This window comes from Oreochromis aureus, linkage group 18 (assembly GCF_013358895.1).
Source record: "Oreochromis aureus strain Israel breed Guangdong linkage group 18, ZZ_aureus, whole genome shotgun sequence".
Classification (NCBI taxonomy): Eukaryota; Metazoa; Chordata; class Actinopteri; order Cichliformes; family Cichlidae; genus Oreochromis; species Oreochromis aureus.
The window spans coordinates 31,226,027-31,244,790 of record NC_052959.1 but is presented as its reverse complement, the minus strand read 5'-3'; the positions used below and the strand labels follow the sequence as shown (position 1 = coordinate 31,244,790).

Below are 18,764 nucleotides of genomic sequence, written 5' to 3'. Positions count from 1 at the left end.
AACACACACAGAAGACTGAACACAAGGTGGAAGTAATAGAAGTTTAGAAAACTTTGGAAATTAAATGACAGACTGAGATTTATAATGGCTTGAAAATGCAGTGGGGTATTTAACAGCTATCACTAGAGTTGCAGGATGAGAGTTTAGTCTCGAGAAGCTGTTCGGCCTTGTCCTCAGACACACATGATAAGAAGACATCTACTGATGGCTGCCCTTGTCCAGCTCCAGATTTCATGTAGTCTACAGGCTCATGGTCAGGTTTATCACAACAAGCCTTGAATTATAAGCTGTGAGGAATTACAATACTTTTACACCAAACCTTCCAGTTAAATGCTGCCACCTGCCAAATAATAGCAGTTTAGTATTTTCAGTGTATTTTCAGCTGGAGATCTAAAACAAATATAAGTTTTCATTTGTTGCTTTGTAGTTTGCCTTTTGATTCACAAAAAAACTAAAGATCCATCTTGTTCAATATTCTTGTGCACTTTCTCTTTATTCAAAATAAAAGCACCTGTTTTCAAAAGAAAAGGATATGTCACTGCGACATTTCTTAAACCCTTCTCGCCTCGACAGCCATCTCAAAATGCCTCAAGGCATTTAAAAAAACATTTTTTAAAGGAGGTATTTTGGAACATTATCTGAATTGACTTTTCAATGGAGCATAGAGACTGCATGCACTTAATCAGCAGTCAGTTCTGATAAATGGCTTGCAGCTTTGTCACTAAATAAAATGTAAACTGCTTTTCCCCCTGGGAGGTAGATTTCTACCATCATCTTAGCTCTTGTGGAATTCACTCATAGATTTTCAGTGTGCTGGGTCTCTCTCATAATCTGTGCCTCTGGTATTCCTACTTTTTTACCACTTTCCAAAGTTGTATCTTGCATGCGTTGTGTCCTGCCTTCAGTAGAATTCATAATCAGTGGGTTTTTGACACCTTTAACCTTTAACATGTGGAAATTCTACATCAAATATATTCTGTCTGTCTGTAACCACCAAACTTTGCATTCCATCCTTTCAGTAACATAAGATAAAAGCTGTCAGACAGAATATTATTCATTGTAAAGCGTACAGTTATTATGGTTTACGTTTGACATCCAAAATGTCTGCAATTTGTAGAAAAAATTTGTGTTAAGCTGGACACATCGATATTTCCTGTCATGGTTCAGTCATTTTTCTCAGCTGTTGTCTGTTACGCTTCATCATGACTGTGACGTGAAACTATGAACCACAACAATGTTTGCTATGTGTTCTTGGAATTTCATGTTTTCTCTCATTCTAGTTTATCCCTGATGACTGCACGTGAATGCAATTTAATTCTAGAACTTTAATTATGTTGAGATTCAAGGAAAAAAGGGGGAAATGCCATCGACTTTGTTCGATACATCTGGGTTTTCAGAAGTCTGAGCTTTTTAACATTTCTCAGAAGCTGCTGTGGTCTGGTGCTCTTGCCTTTATCTGTTCTTGTCTGGCTCATTCTGTCATAAATGAGCCAAACCGAGTGAAATTCAAATCTAAAAATACACTTGTAAAACTTGTGGTAGAAAACTGGCAGCCTGATGTCCACATCTGGCCTTAAACCAGTGAAGAAATGACCTGTGACCAGATCAGACTTTAAGAGGAAGTTGACATGGACCAATTCTGCTGTAAAACAGCATCTCAGGAAACTGCTCTGCTGTAGGGATAAATGAGTTCCTGTGATTTTTAACATGATTGCCTCTTAGGGGATATATCGCCCCTAAAGTTGGGGAAATAAAGTCTGAGTAAGATGAGGGTTGATTTTATTTATTCTACTTCAAAGATTTCCTACAGTAGTTCTTTCATCCTCTGCTTTTAGAATGTCAATGTGCATTCATGTAATTGCCATATACGAAGTTTACATATGGACTTTTTCCATTTTCTGACCCAGGTGTACACCTACAAGCAGAATACGCTCACCAGGCAGAAAGTGCAACCCATGCACCGTAGCAGCATCAAAGGGGTGGAGGACATGGCGAGCCTCGAGGACCTTCACGATGGCGCCATCATGCACAACCTCTCCCTGCGCTACAAACAGAAGCACATCTATGTAAGTTTCCTACAAGCAACACTTGATGATAACAACACAGTGATTGAAAGCATCTTTTTTTTGTCCCTGGTAAAAATTCTACATATTAATATTAAGACTGACCATGAATTGAAACTCAGCTGATCTGCACAACAGCTGATGGTTCCACTGATGCCCTTCAATACATGTCTGACTTAATTAGTCTCACCTAGCATCTGTGCAGCGGGTCTGGCTGCTTCTCTAGACCCTTCTGGGATTCCAAGAATTCAAAATGGAAGAGTGGGATGGACTTCTCTCCACATCCACACCAACATGCTAAAGGGCAGGGAGGTTTCAAGCACACAGCTATTTCATCAAATAAAAATCGCCACAGATGGAAATAATAATCTTCTTTTGAGTATGGTGGTCCTGACTGAACTTCAACAGTTCATCAACATGTGGTTTACTTGCTAAATATTGCTGAATTTGCAGTTTAAATCCCCGGGATAACTCGGCAGAAGTAATATGAGGCAGGTTACAAAAAAAACAAAAAACAAAATCTGAACCACTAGCATCAAAAACCCGAACCGATCTCAAGTCTATCTGCGCTATCAGTGCTTGCGTTGACAGCTTGGTTTGTCAAGGTACATTACCTTCATTCATCAGCTCTGCAGCATTCTCCCATGAATATCTTGAGCTGCTCAAACATTGCACAACAGCAGGGATAACCATCTAGAAACAGGCAGGTGAAAGAGGTGCTTGGGTCAGAGAGCTTTCCTCTGCTTTAAATCAGTGCCAGGAAATGGGGACGTGAGAGAGGTATTGTGTCTTTCTGGAGCTTCTTACTGGTCTGTACATGACTGTAGGATTAATTGACAGTGCAATCAAAGCATATCCCTACATGGTTCTTTGGCTCCTCTGGGATATCCTGTCAGAAGAAGTTTGGCTTTCCGGCTCAGATTTATTACAAACGGGACTCAGCGACTCAGTTTTCAGGTTTACACAGTGTGAAGCTGATTCAAAGGTTTGGCTATTTAACTTCCAAGCAACACATGTAGAGACCTAGCTGGGTATTGATGAGGGGTTTCCCAAACCACAAACCTGCAGGACAGCTTCTTGATTTAGTTCCTAATGTTCACTGTAAATACAACATAGATTAAACAGATATTTTTGGAGGATTATACATAGCCTTTTTGCAAACACTTTTATTCCTTAAAAACCTAATATATAGATTTCAGTTCTTTTCAGTCAGAGTTTTGGGGTTGATTCTGATTTTCTTCTTTCTGTGTGTAGCAGTTGGTGGATTTGTTAAAATTCACTAAAGTCAGCTTCTGGTGTTAGTCAGTTCCTTAAAACATATTAAGAAAAAAGCATTTCAAGAATAATAAATCATAGTAGTGGCAGTGCTCATTATTTTAACCCTTTCACACATAGTGGTCACCACAGTGGACAAATATTCAAAGGCTGTTTTCTTGTATTTGTGTCAGTGTTGATGGCATACTTGCACATAAACCACCACATTGGACACTGATGTGTCACTCCATACCCTGCCACCCACTGGCTATTTAATGTTGCTATAGGTGTATGTTTGTGTCATTGTAATTATTGTTATTTAACCCTTTCATGCATGAATTATGACAACCTCAATCAGCATTTTTAATATTTTTATTCACCTTTTCATGCCTAAAGATGAATAAAAATACTTAAGACAAAAATCCTGATTGAGGTTGTCATAATTCATGCATGACAGGTTAAAGAATGGCTTAATTATAAAATGTTAAAAATTAGAATTTAGAATAGCTCCATAATTATAACCATAAACAAATTGCTGTTACCTACTTAAAAGGGTCTGTTTTTACTTTTTAAACTGCTTTGTAAAACCATATGAACACCTGCCATTGTTCTGTGTAAGAGCACACACGTCCCATTTCCCAGCATAGACACACACCAGTGCCCTAAAAAAAGCTGACATTGTCTCACATTCCCTCAGACATTGGCTCATCCGTGCTGGCACCTAAGCTGCACCCTAACCGCTGCTCAAATGCAGTGCAAGCTTAGGGGAGGTTTTTTTTTTTTTTTTTTTTTGGTTTGTACAAGAAATCGCTGCTTTTTGTCCTTTAAAGATTTACACTGTGAGTTACTATCTTGTCAGAAGAAAAGTCTTCAGACCTGGCTAAGGTCTTTGGCACTTCGAAATGGTTTTTCACAGCTTCAAGTTGTATTTTTTCCTTAGGAAAGAATGTGTGTCTCTTTCTATATAACATAGTGTATCACATCAGCCTTAACATTTTTAATCTGAACCTTTACCTCAAAAGTTGCTGCCTGCTGTTTTTGTTGCATTCAGTGTAAGGGAGTTCATTTTAAAATGCAGGGCTGGGGTTACACAGTTGGACAGTTTTAACCCTGTTAAACAGTCCAAACACTAAGTTAACTGTTTTGCTTGGATCGTTTTATTCTCTCAGAAATGGCGGCCTTGTGAGTCCTTTGCAGAGTATTTATGCAGGTGGTTGAATTCTTAAACATTACTGCACTGTGACCAAAGAGTTTCAGATGAATTTAGCCTTGTTATTTGGCCAGTGGTTAGTGTGGTTATTTGCATAAACTTTTACTGTTCCACTCTGTTTTTGAGAGTTTAAAGTATTGTTGGAGGAAAGCTTGTTTCTGGTGTTTCCATGTTTGCGCTGTCGACCAGGCGATGAAAAGCACAGGTGACCAAACCAAACAGGCCGAAGGATTTTGAGTCTCTTTAAATCAGACGTTTGTTAGAAACTGGACGCCACGTAATGGTGGTCCTTGTTTGGCAGCCAAAAACAGAAAAGTGCCAAGTGAGAGGGAACACAATTAGAGTTCGGTTTATTTGGGCTTTAGAGGCTGGTGTTTCAGTCTGTTTGGCAGGAGCCTGCAGGTGCTGGCTTAATCTCCCAAGTTGTGAGAAAGAACAGTCGAGATGCTAAAGGGACCAAAAGAAGGTGATTTCCTTGGTTAATCCAAGTTAATAAGTCTCGTCATGCTAGTTAGTGCTGGTATGAAGAGTAGTAGCTGTAACTGTTTAACCAGGAGTGTTGATGACAGGATGTTACCTTGAACACATGATCTCTGCATTGTGTTGTTGTCCTTACAACGTTTTAGGTGTATGCATTGTCCTGAATTGCACAGTGAGCTAGCAAACAAGCAGCTCTGCTGCTGCCCATCCTAGTTAAAGTAAAGAAACCTTTCAAACCCTCCTGCTCTGGTGAAACACAAAGGGATATGTGGGACAAATGGCTCTCAACCATTACTGTCTCATTTTGTGCTTATGGTTTAAAGAACAAACCTGAGCCAGCACTTTCTCCAGCGAAACAAGCTGTCAACAAAGGCGGCATTGTGCTCTCTGTACGCAGCAGTCGCGCTAACCTTTGACAAATGCCATCTCGTTACTTTAATCACATCTGAATGCTCCCGTATGGTCGAAATTATCCAATCAATTCATCACAGCCACCCAATCTCTGGCCTGACATTTTTTTTCTTTGGGCCAGAAGCTGGAAAAAGGGGAAAATTAGAGGGAATGTTTTAATGGAGAGGGTCATGGTTAACCAAAGGGAAGAGCTATAAACACAATACTGAAGTCAGAGAGCCAACAACAGTTTCTGCTGCATCAAGGATCAAATATGAAACTGGTCAAACCCCAGTTTAAAGGGTTCAGCGTGATTTAGATGGTCTGTTACTCCCACCACTACTCATCCTCTTCTCCTTTGCTTTCCTCGGCCTTCTTCTTCTCTCTCTTTTTTTCTTCAGGGACAGTTGTTATAATAAAGTTTATTCATTGCAAAAGAGCCATATGTAGCGTTTATATTCCAGGAAAAGTACATGCAGTGAAAAACAAGAACACGACAAGGTGATGCATAAATTCTGCATATGAATAAAAAGCCTTGGTGGATTTTCTCAAAGGCCCTGTAGCCAAAATATCTTTTTAAGTTATCTCCATATTTTGAATTACATTTACAGGATAATGAAGCAGATTTCAAGGCTTGTTCTACTCGCTGTAAAGGGCTTTGGATAAAACTTAAACTCTGGTGTTGAAGCTTTAAGAACATTACAAAACTCTGTTTTGTTGTTAATCCAAACAGCACAATAAATCTGAAAGCATTCCAGCTGGACAAATCACACAAGTCCTTGTCAAACATCCATTAAAAAGCCAAGCTTGGATGTGGACACAGAACATGGAGAGAACACAATACAGCGGGGGAATTCGTGGTAGATTTTTCATGAGTACAAACCTGCTGCAATCACATAATTAAATGGCCACAATGAATAAATCTCTGGCCTCAAAGAAAGTTGTATGGTGATGATGATGATGGGGTGGAGGTGGTTTTTCTATCTATCAATATGTTTCTTTATATTTACCTGTTAAGAAGTGCACACTCAGAACAAAGCAAGCAAAACCTCAATTCTAGTTTATACTTTTTGGGGCCACATGCTGAATTTTGATGGTGTAAAAATCCAGAAGTGATTATTTTGGACTCTTTCTGGTTGCTTTCACAGAAAAATATTTTTGTTTCAGCTAAACTGCATCAGAGCTGCTAGCAACACCATTACATAGTCTAACAGGGAATTCGTCCCAGAGGCTACCAGACCTGTGTGTGTGTGTGTGTGTGTGTGTCTGTGTGTGTGTACAGTGTTTAGTTGCTGTGATTGTAACCAGCTGTGCTGTCAACTGGTGGCCTCACTCGTCTCCTCTGCAGATTCCACTGCAAGCGCGCACACACACACACACACACACACACACACACACACACACACACACACACACACACACACACACACACACACACACACACACACACACACACACACACACACACACACACACACATTCTTTCACTCAAAAATCTCTGACTCGGTCTGTACCCCATGGTCCTTCTTTCAAACACGCTGACATTCATTTTTCTATCACACACTGTTCTTTTTTTCTCTGTCCCTCCATCCCATCAATAATTTTCTGTGACCTCCCGCTCATTTCTCTCTATACACACACGCACGCACACACACACACGCACACACACACACACACACACACACACACGCACACGCACACACGGCAGGAGATCCCCATGCACTCTGATTGTTGATTGATTGGAATGAGAAGTTTTCCCGAAAATAACAGATCAGGTACTGAAAGCATTTGAACAGTCGCCTGTCTAAGTGCTCTTAGTGCCTGATCACATGGTCATGGGGACATGGACATAAAGATGAAAGTTTGGACCTTCTTACATCAAAGCGTACATAATACTTTCATACTCTTCATGGATCCAAAGACTGATTACTGAGCGGCGTTCCGGCCACAGGCTCCAAGGCTCGTTGGATCAGCAGCTACTTTTTAAATTATACAACAAAATGTTTTTTAAAAAAACCCAAAGATAGAAATGGGTATAAGGAGATGAGACTATCCTGCCCCAGAAATCTTCTTTAAATAAGAGTCAGAGCACTTTAACCTGAGCAAACGGCCCAAAGTTAAAGTGGCTGTAGTCTGCTTTTCTTTATTTTTTATCTTAAGGACACTATGTTGCTTATCCAGGGCCAAAAGTTCAAATAATCGGTTTAGTGTGTGTACAAAAATTCAGACTTCAGACTGCTCTAAAATCCTGGTTTCCCAAAGTTGGGCTATATAACATCAGACCAATCCACTTGGTGTTTAAAATCCTGAGTTTGTGAGGGGCAACCAATCAGAAGAAAGCTTGATAAGACGGAGACTTTAAAGGGAGAAGAGCTAAAAGGGTTCATTTCAGTCTGTGGATGAACTGTGGGTCTGCACTGATGCTCAGTGTAAGATACACACATTACCAAAATTGGTTAGAGGGTTGGAGACGCTGTCTGTTCTGGAGGGGCTGATCTGCAGAAAGGGCAGTGAAGAACGTTCTGCAGACCCGAGGAATCCTTGATCATATGAGAATCTGAGAAATCTAAAATATGTTTGGCTGTTAGAGTCCCGTCTTTTGGTTTTGAAAAACAGTTTAGTTCGACATGGAGACAAAAACAGTCCTTGCAGTGGATGTGAAGAGTTAAGAGAACGAAATATAACGGATCTAATAAAAGAGACAACTGAGTTTCAAGCAACATTCAGCTCAGACGTCTCAGTGGTGACACTGAGGCTAAGCTACAGCATGTTTGTTTTTAACATTTTGGGTTATAATAGAACCAGTGTTTTCTGCCCTAACCGTAACCCCAACCCCGCCTACAGAACAATTAACTGTAACCACAGGGGTGGGAGTAAATGGCCTTTGTAATCAATCAGAATCGAGATGACAGCAGATGGATTATCAGGTAGAGCGGCACAAAAATGCTTCTTCATAGTTCAGAGAGGATACCTGAGAAACAGCTACTAAATCACTCTTCTTCCTCGTAATAGGTTTGATCAAAGTCTCTGGCGGCTCGGGCAGATTCAGCACAGAGCAAAATCCGTCTCATCGCTCGCTCCGGTTATTTTAACAAGTCTGCGTATCTGCTGCCGGCCCGCTGACAGACTGCAACAGGCAGCTGCTGCTCCGCTTTCACAAGCTCTTGACTCATAACTGTGAGGATAAACAGGGGAAGAAGAGGCCCAGAAAGTGTGGAAAGTCTGTACTGACAATGAGATCGACTGCTCAAAACCAGATTACGCATAGACAAACTTAGAACAGGACAACTTCTAATAGTCTCATTTGATTATCTGAAGTACTTACAAACAAAGAAGCTATGGGTGGAATGTGGCTTTATAGCAGTAGAAAGGCCGGTTTGGTGTTTTGAAATCCTGCTTTGGGGTCATGTCTTAACATCTGAAAAAATCCAGATGATGCAAGCTCAGAGAAGGGAGGAATCTAAAATGACTGTTTATGTGGAATTTTACTTTCAGATCAATAGTTTAGCTGGGTTGGATTATGTTTCACTCGTTTTCCCTCTGTACATATCTGGTAGGTTTGGGATTAAGCCACACACACAAATTCCTTCGGAGACTCTGAAATACAAACCCAGTTTAGTCCTTTTTACATTTTTAGAGATTTCAGCTGAAGAGTTGTGATTACTGTCAGATGTGAGGAAACTTGCATACATGTCTATGAATAACGTGCTGATCTCACTCCCTGTAAATCCTGATTTGGTTTATTTATTATTTTTTTAAATGTTAGCAAAGACAACAACATTAGTGAATGTGGTTTTTTTTGCTCCATTTTTGTCATTTTTTTGGTTTGCTAGTTACTTTGTGGCTAAAGTTCATCCACCCATCTGTTATTTGTTGAGTTATCTTGAAGAGCGAGAAACAGATTTGTCTGGAATCTGGTGTACAGATTACTCCTGGCTTGGTTGATTAGATCTTTCTTTCAAGCTTATATCTATGACTTATCATTTTAGCTGTCGTTAAGATGTGGTTTTGGACAAACAGTCTTGAGTCTAACCACTACTCCTGCGGTGTGATTTAAACTTACATAGCCCATTTATGCTAAATTAGGTAAAGTGTTTAATTTCAAGTTAGAAAGTTTAATCAGCAGTGCACTGACGTGATTGATTCATGAACATTAACTTGTATGTCGAGTTAGAACTTGGTGGTGTGACTTTGTGTCTTTGAGCAATCACAGGATCTCCGTACAGAAACAACCAGGCCACAAGCTGGACTGGAGGTGGACTGCAAAGCAGCTTGCAGCTGTGCAGCAAACTAAAGCAGCTTGAGGAGTGAACTTCGGTTAATGTGGGCTAGATTTAGCTTAGCTTATCTGAAACTCATTTGAAACTTGTTATTAGTAACAATAAATCTTTTATAATTCATACAGATACAAAGATGATGCCAAATGGGGACTGTACACCAAAATCACACTTTGAACACACAGTTTCAGAAGCAAACCAATAAGGTAACTTTCACTGGTGGAAAGTTAAGGTTTCTAGCGCCGGTTAAGCTTTCAAACCCTTTCAAATAAAGCTGTAAAAAGGCAAAAAAAGAGGAAAGTTAAGGTTTCTTATTTTTTCAACTAGAAAATTAAAACAACTGTTTTTGCCAGTGCATCTAATGGTGTTTGTGCTTTAGAGACATGCAGAAGTTGTTCTTTGCCATCATACACATGTTCAGTTTCATTAGCTACAAACCCAACCACAAATGAAAAAATGCATGCTTGACATTTCAAACTGTTTTGCTTCCAAAAATGTCACGCAGGCCACATAAAAGTTGACTAACATGAAGGAGGGAATGTGAAGAGGCAATAACTCTGCAACTGAGTCTCGCAGTGCGACGTGCTATTCAAATAGGAATGCAGCATGAAATGATGTGCTGGTTAACATGAAGACAAAACAGACTCAGAGCGTATAGATGGAAGTAAAATGTTTGGGATTCCAAAATCCAGTTGAGTTGTGGTAGCAGAAGCTTTTTTTCTATGATGTATCCTCCAGCTGTTACCATGACCGTGCCAAAGAGGACGCAGCATGGAGACAAATAACGGAGTAATGACAGCCGTGTTGGCTCTGATTATCATTATACAGCAGACATGCATCCAACTTCCTGCCCAGGTTTATTAGATCCATGTCAGCACAGCTATGAACTTGCAAGCTCCTTAAAGTGAGGTTAAGGTTATGAGTGCACTAAACACAAAACACCACTACAGTCTGTGATGTATAATATCACGTTTCTACAGTGATATTTTTTTTTCATTTGTAAGAAAACTTTTTATTCAGCATTACAGCTGAAGCAAAACCTGCACGTTTCACAAGGTGTTGACAGTTTTGTGTTCCCAGGAACTCGGAAGAAACCGCATCGTTTCGAAAATAAATGGGCATCTCCTTTCTTTCACGCATGTCCATCAGCGGCAACATTAAACCTAAACAGAGGATCAAGATGCCTTTAAATCCCAAGTATAACAAATGCAAAGGAATTTGTGTCTTGTGACACAGTAATTCTGCAGAATATTCCCTCCTCGCTCCCCTCTCTCCTACATTTCCTGCCGTCAGTAAGGCAGGTTTGCTGATGCTTTTTCTTCTGATCCTGCAGGGTTTTTTTCCCCCCCATCTGGACTTCATTTCCTTCTCTGTGAATTTATCTGGCTCTGTCTCAGAGGGATCTCTTTTTTTTTTTTTTTTTTTGGGAAGGTTCTGACGGCCTGCATGCCTTTCTCTGCTCTACAGTTACACCATCATCAGCCACTGACGCCTTTCTATAAACATAAAGGCGCTCCAGCATCTATTACTGCTATCTGTCAGAGGGGAAAAGATTAAGCGGAGGTCAGTTTGAGAAGATATCTGCATTTGTCAGCTGGTTTTAGTTCTTGAATAGAAGGAACACGATGACAAAATGTAAAGTGATACTTTTATCCGTAATCCTATTTTGATTATCGGGGACTGCACAGATTTGTTGGTTGTAGAATGTTTACTGTTATACTCTTTGAAAAAGAACAATATGTTCATCTGCAATTCAAATACAAACGGGATGATGTACGAAGATTCGTGGTAAAAAAATCAGCCAACATTGCGATCAATATGCAAAATGTTTATATAAAAGTCATCCGAACATTGTCTGTGTAATGCTTTTTTAAAATCAGAATTTTGGATTTTTGGAGAAAAATTAGGAGCAGTGCTGCTGACCTATGCAGCTATAGCTGTGAACTGTCTGCTAGTCATAGAACTGGACTCTCAACCATGTCTGTGCCTTTTGTAGCCTTTTTAATTACACTATCTGACAAATTAATGTCACTTGCTTTGAGGTAAAACCCATCCAAGCAGTCTATGTTCTAGTTTTAATGAGTGCTTCGTTAATCCATTAATTGGCACTGATTAGCAGCAGTAGCTTGCTAGTGTTAGCTTATCATCTCTACACTGAGTCTGCAAAAAGAGTAGAGAAAACAAAATGTTAATCTTATAAACTTTCATACTGGGGCTGCTGCTGCTACTTTCTATGGGATTTTGGGAAAGCAGTGTTTCAGAACAGAAGCAGCTGATTTAATCATATTTTTAAAGAAGCCATTATTTCTCTGAAACACACTGAATAAAGAGCAGATTAAGATATATTATTGTTTGTGTAACTGAAATTTTTTTCATTGGAATCCACTGTAATGCAATACATTTGAGAGAAGTCAAGTCAGTTTTATTTATATAGGCCAATATTCCAAATAGCCGATTTTCCCCTGGGTTTGCGCACGCACACACACACACACACACACACACACACACACACACACACACACACACACACACACACACACACACACACACACACACACACACACACACACACACACTACAAGAAAGGGAAGAAACCTCCAAAAGAGCAACAGAAGAGGAATTCCTGACATGCAATAAATGTATGAATATCTGGACAGAGCACAGTTTTTACAAACTTGGATCTTGTTTCTTTATACACCTGTGGAGCTTTCATCTTATTTTTCTTGGGTGTCACTTTAAAGCTCATTTCTGCTGCCATGTGTGGGCAGTGGAATAAGCAGACGCAGATGACATTGCCATTTATCTTGTTTCCAGTATTCACTGTGCTCTTAGCTTTTGTTGGGTCTCTGCCAACTCATTAAAACGGCTTTCTTTATTGAAAATGTCTCACTTTGACTGCATGTTGTTGAGTACAGAGCAGATTTTGAACTGTAGGCTTATCTGGAAACTTTTTCCTGCGGCCCCTATGAGGCTGATGACAGAAATGAAAATGAACCTGACCAGAGAACGAGCCAGAACATGCTTAAATGCTACATTATACTTTTCTTTTTACCCACTATTAATATAAAACATAGATTATTGGAGGTTTAATAATGAGTGCTGCCCAAATACAAATGTTTCCAAACCAGCCATCATAGTGTTGATGCATGCTCAACCATCCAGGTAAGGAAATCCCAAAAAGTTGATTGTGTTCATCTGGACGTCGTGTTTTCAGTTGGAGAAACGTTTCGTCACTCATCCAGGTGACTTCTTCAGACTGAACAGAACAACTTTTTGGGGCAGCCATCACGGTGTTAAAAAACTTTGCTTCCACTGCTATGAGTCCCACAGGTTAAGCACTTCAAACAAACACTGTAAAAAGTGGCTATCGCATTACTCGGGTCACCTCAGTGGAATGGCTGCAAGTATTCGACACCACACATGTAGGATGAGGGGCCGCAGTTAATCACATCAGCCAGCAGGGCGGGCTTCTGATGGAAGTCACAGCTGCGGTGCTGCCAGGGAGACTGTTACCACGACGGACCAACAGGGGGATGTAATTGGGTCCAAATGTTTGTAATTCATCGAGTTAAGGACAGGCACAAATTTTCCCTAAGGCTGTTTTATTATTTATTTTTTCTCTAACTTGAAGCAGCACTAACTGTTTTATGTGAACTTTGCCCTTTAGACTCGTGCTTAAATATTACTTTCCTTGTCATTTTTTTTTGTTTGTTTTTTTAAAGAAAGGGGTTAAAGGGGTTTTTTTTGTCACTGGTCGGTCTTACAGACTATCAGATGTCATTTCACTCGACAGATTAAGGTTTCTGAACCAAACAGAAATGCAAAAAAGGCCATCATAAAGTTTTAGTTTGAAAAGTCATGTTTTTAAAGCCTGGGCGTTTTATTATCATGGCTTTTAGACACTAAACACCACAAGTGAGGGGCAGATCTTACTGAGAAGGTAGCAACCTGTAGCCATATATGCTAAAGGTCACACCATGTGCATCACAAGACAGCTACCCTGAGGTATACGGTGCTCTATTGCCCTAAATGGGGACCATAATTTGGAAAAAAATCAGGCTGTGCTTAATAGGACTTGTAACAAGAGACTGAGAGGTGAAAGTGTTCAGGCGAATGTTTGCTGGACTGTTACTGCATCTCTGCTTTCTGCTGCTATTTGCACTTATAAGAATCACTCCTCGTGACTCCTGTAAGTTGCGAGGAGCTTAGAAAGGATGCAAGTTTAAAGCACGTCCTTGAGTTTTTTCTTAAGTTTGGCACAAATGATATTTTTTGTAACATGTTATCTGACTTGAAGGTAACTGGATGTCTTTCTTAGGATCAAAAGATCTTAATAAATTCTCTAAAAACATGACAATTTCCTATGAAGCTGTGTAAATATTGATACATATTATCGACAGAGGTTATGGGGCAGGTAAGAGGATTATTGATTTTCCTTTCTGGGGCAAATACAGACACTAAGACCATCATAAAAACTGCTGACAAATATAAAAAATATTTTCCCTGTGCACCTTTAAACCGTGTCAGAGTGGACAGCAGGGCAAAACTGACAAAAGATACATGGAAATATTGAGCTCATTGTAGCTGGTCCCGTGTTCACTGTACTGTAAAGCGTATTGTATACAAGTGAGACTTACGATGTGTTGGACTGTTCCAGCTGTCAGAAGGTGCAAAAGTTCGAATCACAGAGTGTTTCTCCGTCTACTTTCTCCACATACTGTGAACATAAAAATCCCAAAGAATACATGACACTACATAAGCATCTGGAAAGAGGTTTACAGGACGGTCTGATCGATGCATGTGAGCCTCAGAGGCAGAGATTAGCTTAACTGTAAACTGTTTACACTGCCGGCAGAAGACAGACTTCTCTGCTTTTATGTGTAGAAACTGATTCCTTCACCTGAGCAGAGCGCTGCCACATTGTAATAACACACAGACCTTTATGATCCACTCTATATTATTATGACATACCATCCCTGTACTGTGCTGATTTGCACAGGCAGGATAGCCCAGAACCGGCATTTGTCTTGTAAATGTCATCTCAACGGCCATTCAAATGTTTTTGCATCCGGGCCAAATGTAGGTCAGTGAGTCAGTAGGATCTCTGAATACAAAGATTAACAGGAGGAGCTTAGTGAGCAGTGCAGGTGATAAAGAGGTTTGTGTAGGAAGAGGAGGAGTACAGTGAGTGCAGACTTACCTTGTACAGTTACTGTGAAGCAGTGTTTAAGAACATCTCGCCTCTGTTGTTTGGGTTACATCTTATGTCTAGCCAGGAAGGAGTGATAGGTCCAAAAGTATAAAAAGATTGGTTTATGGTTTTGATAGTTTGAAAGTTTTTTTTTTTTTTTTTAGTTCAAGGTTATTCATGTAGCATCAAATCACAACAAAAGTTCTTTTAAGGTAATTTGTACTGTAAGGAAAAAAGCCGATAGTGTTTGAAAGAGACCCCCAACAAACAGGTGATTGCTTAGGCAACAGTAGGAAGGAAAAACTCCCTGTTAACAGGAAGGAACTTCTGGCAGAATCATATTTGTACTTTTTTCCCACATGGTCAGCTTAATTTCTTGCTGTAAATCGACAAGCCCATTGCCTTTGCTTGTGTTGCATGGGTGTAATCAGACATTACAGGGGCTTTGTATGAAGTAGAATTAGAGATCAAATGGTCTTTCTCACATACACATCAGCGTGGCAATGTCTAGAACAGTTAGAAGAGCTTCAGGGAGTGTTCGGTATTAATTTCAGTTGACGTGTTTTTTCAAGCAGTACCAATCTGATCTGTTTAGGAGACATGAATATAAAAATTCCCTTCGATTGGTCGTGTTTATACATGTCAAATGCTACATGTATAAACATGACACAGAGTTGAGGTGGGTGGTTAAAAGTGGATGAATGAGCTGGTGGATGGATGGATTTAAACACACTATCAAATACAAAATACTGTTTAAAATACAGCTGCTAATTCTGCTGTTGGCCCTGCAGGTGTTCTTTCAGATACCTGTAAAGCTTCACATAAGAGCTTTACCAGACACCAAACACATAACAGATTTTTTTTTTAAAAAAACTATTGATACATGGTTGTCTAACCTGGTGCCAGAAGACACTCCCACAGGTCTAACTCTTCTCTCAGATCTGTTGGGAGTGGTGATCCCATTCAAATGAAAGAAAAATCTGAAGAGTTTCACACACTCCTGAAGTCAGTATGATCGTAACCTAATGCCACTGTATCTACAGCACTGCTCCTGCAACCATCAGCTCGCGTACTGTGGTAGAAGCATGTTAGCTGATGCTTTTTAAAACTACATCTTTTTGCTCTAACCAAGGGTTTGGTGTTTTCTCGTATTTGTGTTATTAACTGTTGGTTGAGGTTGGTCATGACTTGGTCTTTGGAAAATAAAAAAACTGGAAGAGAGAAGTTGTTTTCTTCATTCCTGAGAAAACCTCTTTAAATATTTCCTTTCAGCTTTGATGTTCAGAGTGTTTAGTGTCCGACTGCAACAGACTGCTCATCAGAAACTTTGCATTTCCAGTGTGATGTTATTGTTGGTGTTCTTTCCACGCTCTATACATCGGTATGCCTATTAACCTAATTATGGCTATTATGGTTGTAATTTGAGTTCCTCTCTACTTCTGAGCTCTGAGCACGGTTTCACCTCAGGCTGGTTATAAACGGACATTTTTTTCTGCTTGTCCAATAGTGTTTTGAGGCTCTTTTTTTTTTTTTTTCCTGATCGACCCCTTTATTGAGGAAAAAGGGCCTTCTGTTTTTAATTTGTATGTGCTTCTATGTCCTCTTGGTGCTCTTCTTTAATCTGATAAACAGTTTGACTAACTGTATTAAAAGAAATAAAAAAAAATACAGCAAGAAAACAGGCTTTAATAAATCAAGCTGAAGGAACAGAGCAAATGTCAGACTGGTATGAAGACCGTGACTGACAGAAAACCGACGGTCCTGTTTGTTTTCACATGCCGTTGTCTGTCAGTGGGAACCAGGCGAGATTAACAGGATAGAAGACAGTCCAGCCGTGTAACTGCAGAGGACACAGATGCTCTGTGGATCAAAATGTCCCACTCTCTTTCTCCTAAATGCATTTCTTTTCCTCCTCCAGGCAACAGACTCTCAGAAGCTAATGTGTGTGTTATGGGAACACTGTGCACTGCTGTAATGAGATTTTCACTTTCCGTCCAAGCTGCGCCGGCAGAAATGTTGTCGTTAATTTTGATTGTGTGATCAAAAATGTTATCTTTGTCCGTATTTACAGAGATTAGAGGTGTGAGGTTTATTATTACTGTACCTTTTAAGTAGAAAATGAGTGGGGATTTCCCCTGTGAAACTTGCCACAAGAAATATGAGCAGCGAGGGAGCTGCTAACTACTGCTTTCACCTCACTGCAGATTGTCTGTGTGGTTGTTTCTGTGCTCTTTTCTCGGCAAAAGTGGTTGTTGAGTCACAGCAGGTAATTTACTTGCAACTCTTGTGCCTGTTAGAAAATGTGTTATTGCTTTCTCAGATGAGCCGATTCTGTTATTTGAATGAATGTTCATGGTAAGTCAGACGTCACACATTTGTAGGCCAGATAAGCAGTCAGTTCATTTAAAAGGTAATTCACAGATAAACCTGGTGTTAAGCATCAGCTTCACTATTGTTAACAGATGTTTAAAGCCATATTTGAGAAGTCTTGAATTTAAAAAAATTCTCTAGAAATTCCTTTTGGTTTCCACAACCTCGCAGCATCGAGCAGCAGACAGAGACAGTGAGGGTAAAGCTGGTATATTTCATAGAGCATATAGCAAACTTAACTTGAGGAATTTCCTTCAGGAATTCAGAGACATAAAAATGAAATAAATAAAGAAAGGTGAGGTTTAAAAGATCGCCACATTACACGTGGCGATTGTGTTTAGCTCAATATTTATGTAGCCATAAATTGTGTGGATTGTTTGTTTTTTTTTCTTCCTGGTTTAAAAAACACATTTTGCATCAGAATGCCAGGATGTACTGATTGATGATCGCTGACTGATTGTGAAACCAATATTTTAACTGTTGGTTGCTGTTGGTTTGACTGCTGCTGAAATTGTACAGTGACATGTCCTGATGAGTTGACATGTGCCAGGGTCATACACTGATTTTTGATACTGGAGCAGTCATATCTGAGTTAGTGTGGAGTGCTCGGTTACAAGCCACAGGCTAGATTACTTGTCAGGTAATTCCATTAAAACATCAACACCACAGACAAGATCAAGCAGTCCAGTTCAGTGACTCTTATTAGCTGAGGTGTAGCAACTAGCACCCACAGTTAGCACCTCTCAGTCAAAGTGACTACAAGTAGTACCAGGCTGGAAACGTACTTGCCTTGTAAATTTAGGCATTTTAAAAGTATTTGCACATGTTTCTTAGGGGTTTTCTCACAAAAGAAGCTTGTTTGGGGTAAACCAACAATGGTAACATTTCCAACGTGAATGGCCTTTACTGTTCCAGTATTTTTGTTTTAGTGGAAAGACCAATTAAGGATTTAGTTTTCTTGTCTGAGGGATGGAAAGCTTCTTTCTGTGTTTACTAGACCTTTTAGAATTTACAGGTTTTGACAGTGTTACTATTTTTATGCTGAAGTGGATGTGAAAAATCGGCTTAATGCCTCTCTAACCTTTGCAAATGCTCAGACCTTCACGGTTGACGATGAGCGTTTCTGACAGCATTACCTTTTTTCCTGCCCAGTCCGAGTAACTGTGAGAATCCGGTTAATTCTGCTGTAACCGTTGCAACTTTTCAAACCGAGGCCAGCAGTAGGAATATCCAGATGTTTTCTCACAGATGCACGCTGATGTGCTGCCTTTTTTTTCTTCCAAAGCCTGCCTAGTTATCCATCAGTCACCACCACAGCACTGAAGCTTCAGCCAAGATTTCTTCTGGCTTCACGAGCTTCTATTTCAGCAGCTTGGTTTGTTTTGCTTTGAACTTTGAAATCTGAAACTAATTTGGAAAATCTTGAGTCTGGTTGTCAGCAGTGAAAATAAAAGCAAAAGGTCAAATGTGCTGAATGCTGTGCTGCTGGGCTTTTTGACAGCCTGAGTGGAAGCTGTAAAAGAGCCTGT

General features: G+C 39.9%; 1 protein-coding gene across 1 annotated transcript in view; it reads left to right on the top strand.

Annotated features, from left to right (window-relative positions):
• Nucleotides 1–18,764, top strand: part of myo10 (myosin X) — a 128,416-nt gene that overhangs the window by 50,158 nt on the left and 59,494 nt on the right. The window contains exon 3 of the mRNA XM_031735163.2: nucleotides 1,908–2,066. Coding sequence (XP_031591023.1) covers nucleotides 1,908–2,066 — 159 coding nt within the window. The remainder of the gene's footprint in view (nucleotides 1–1,907; nucleotides 2,067–18,764) is intronic.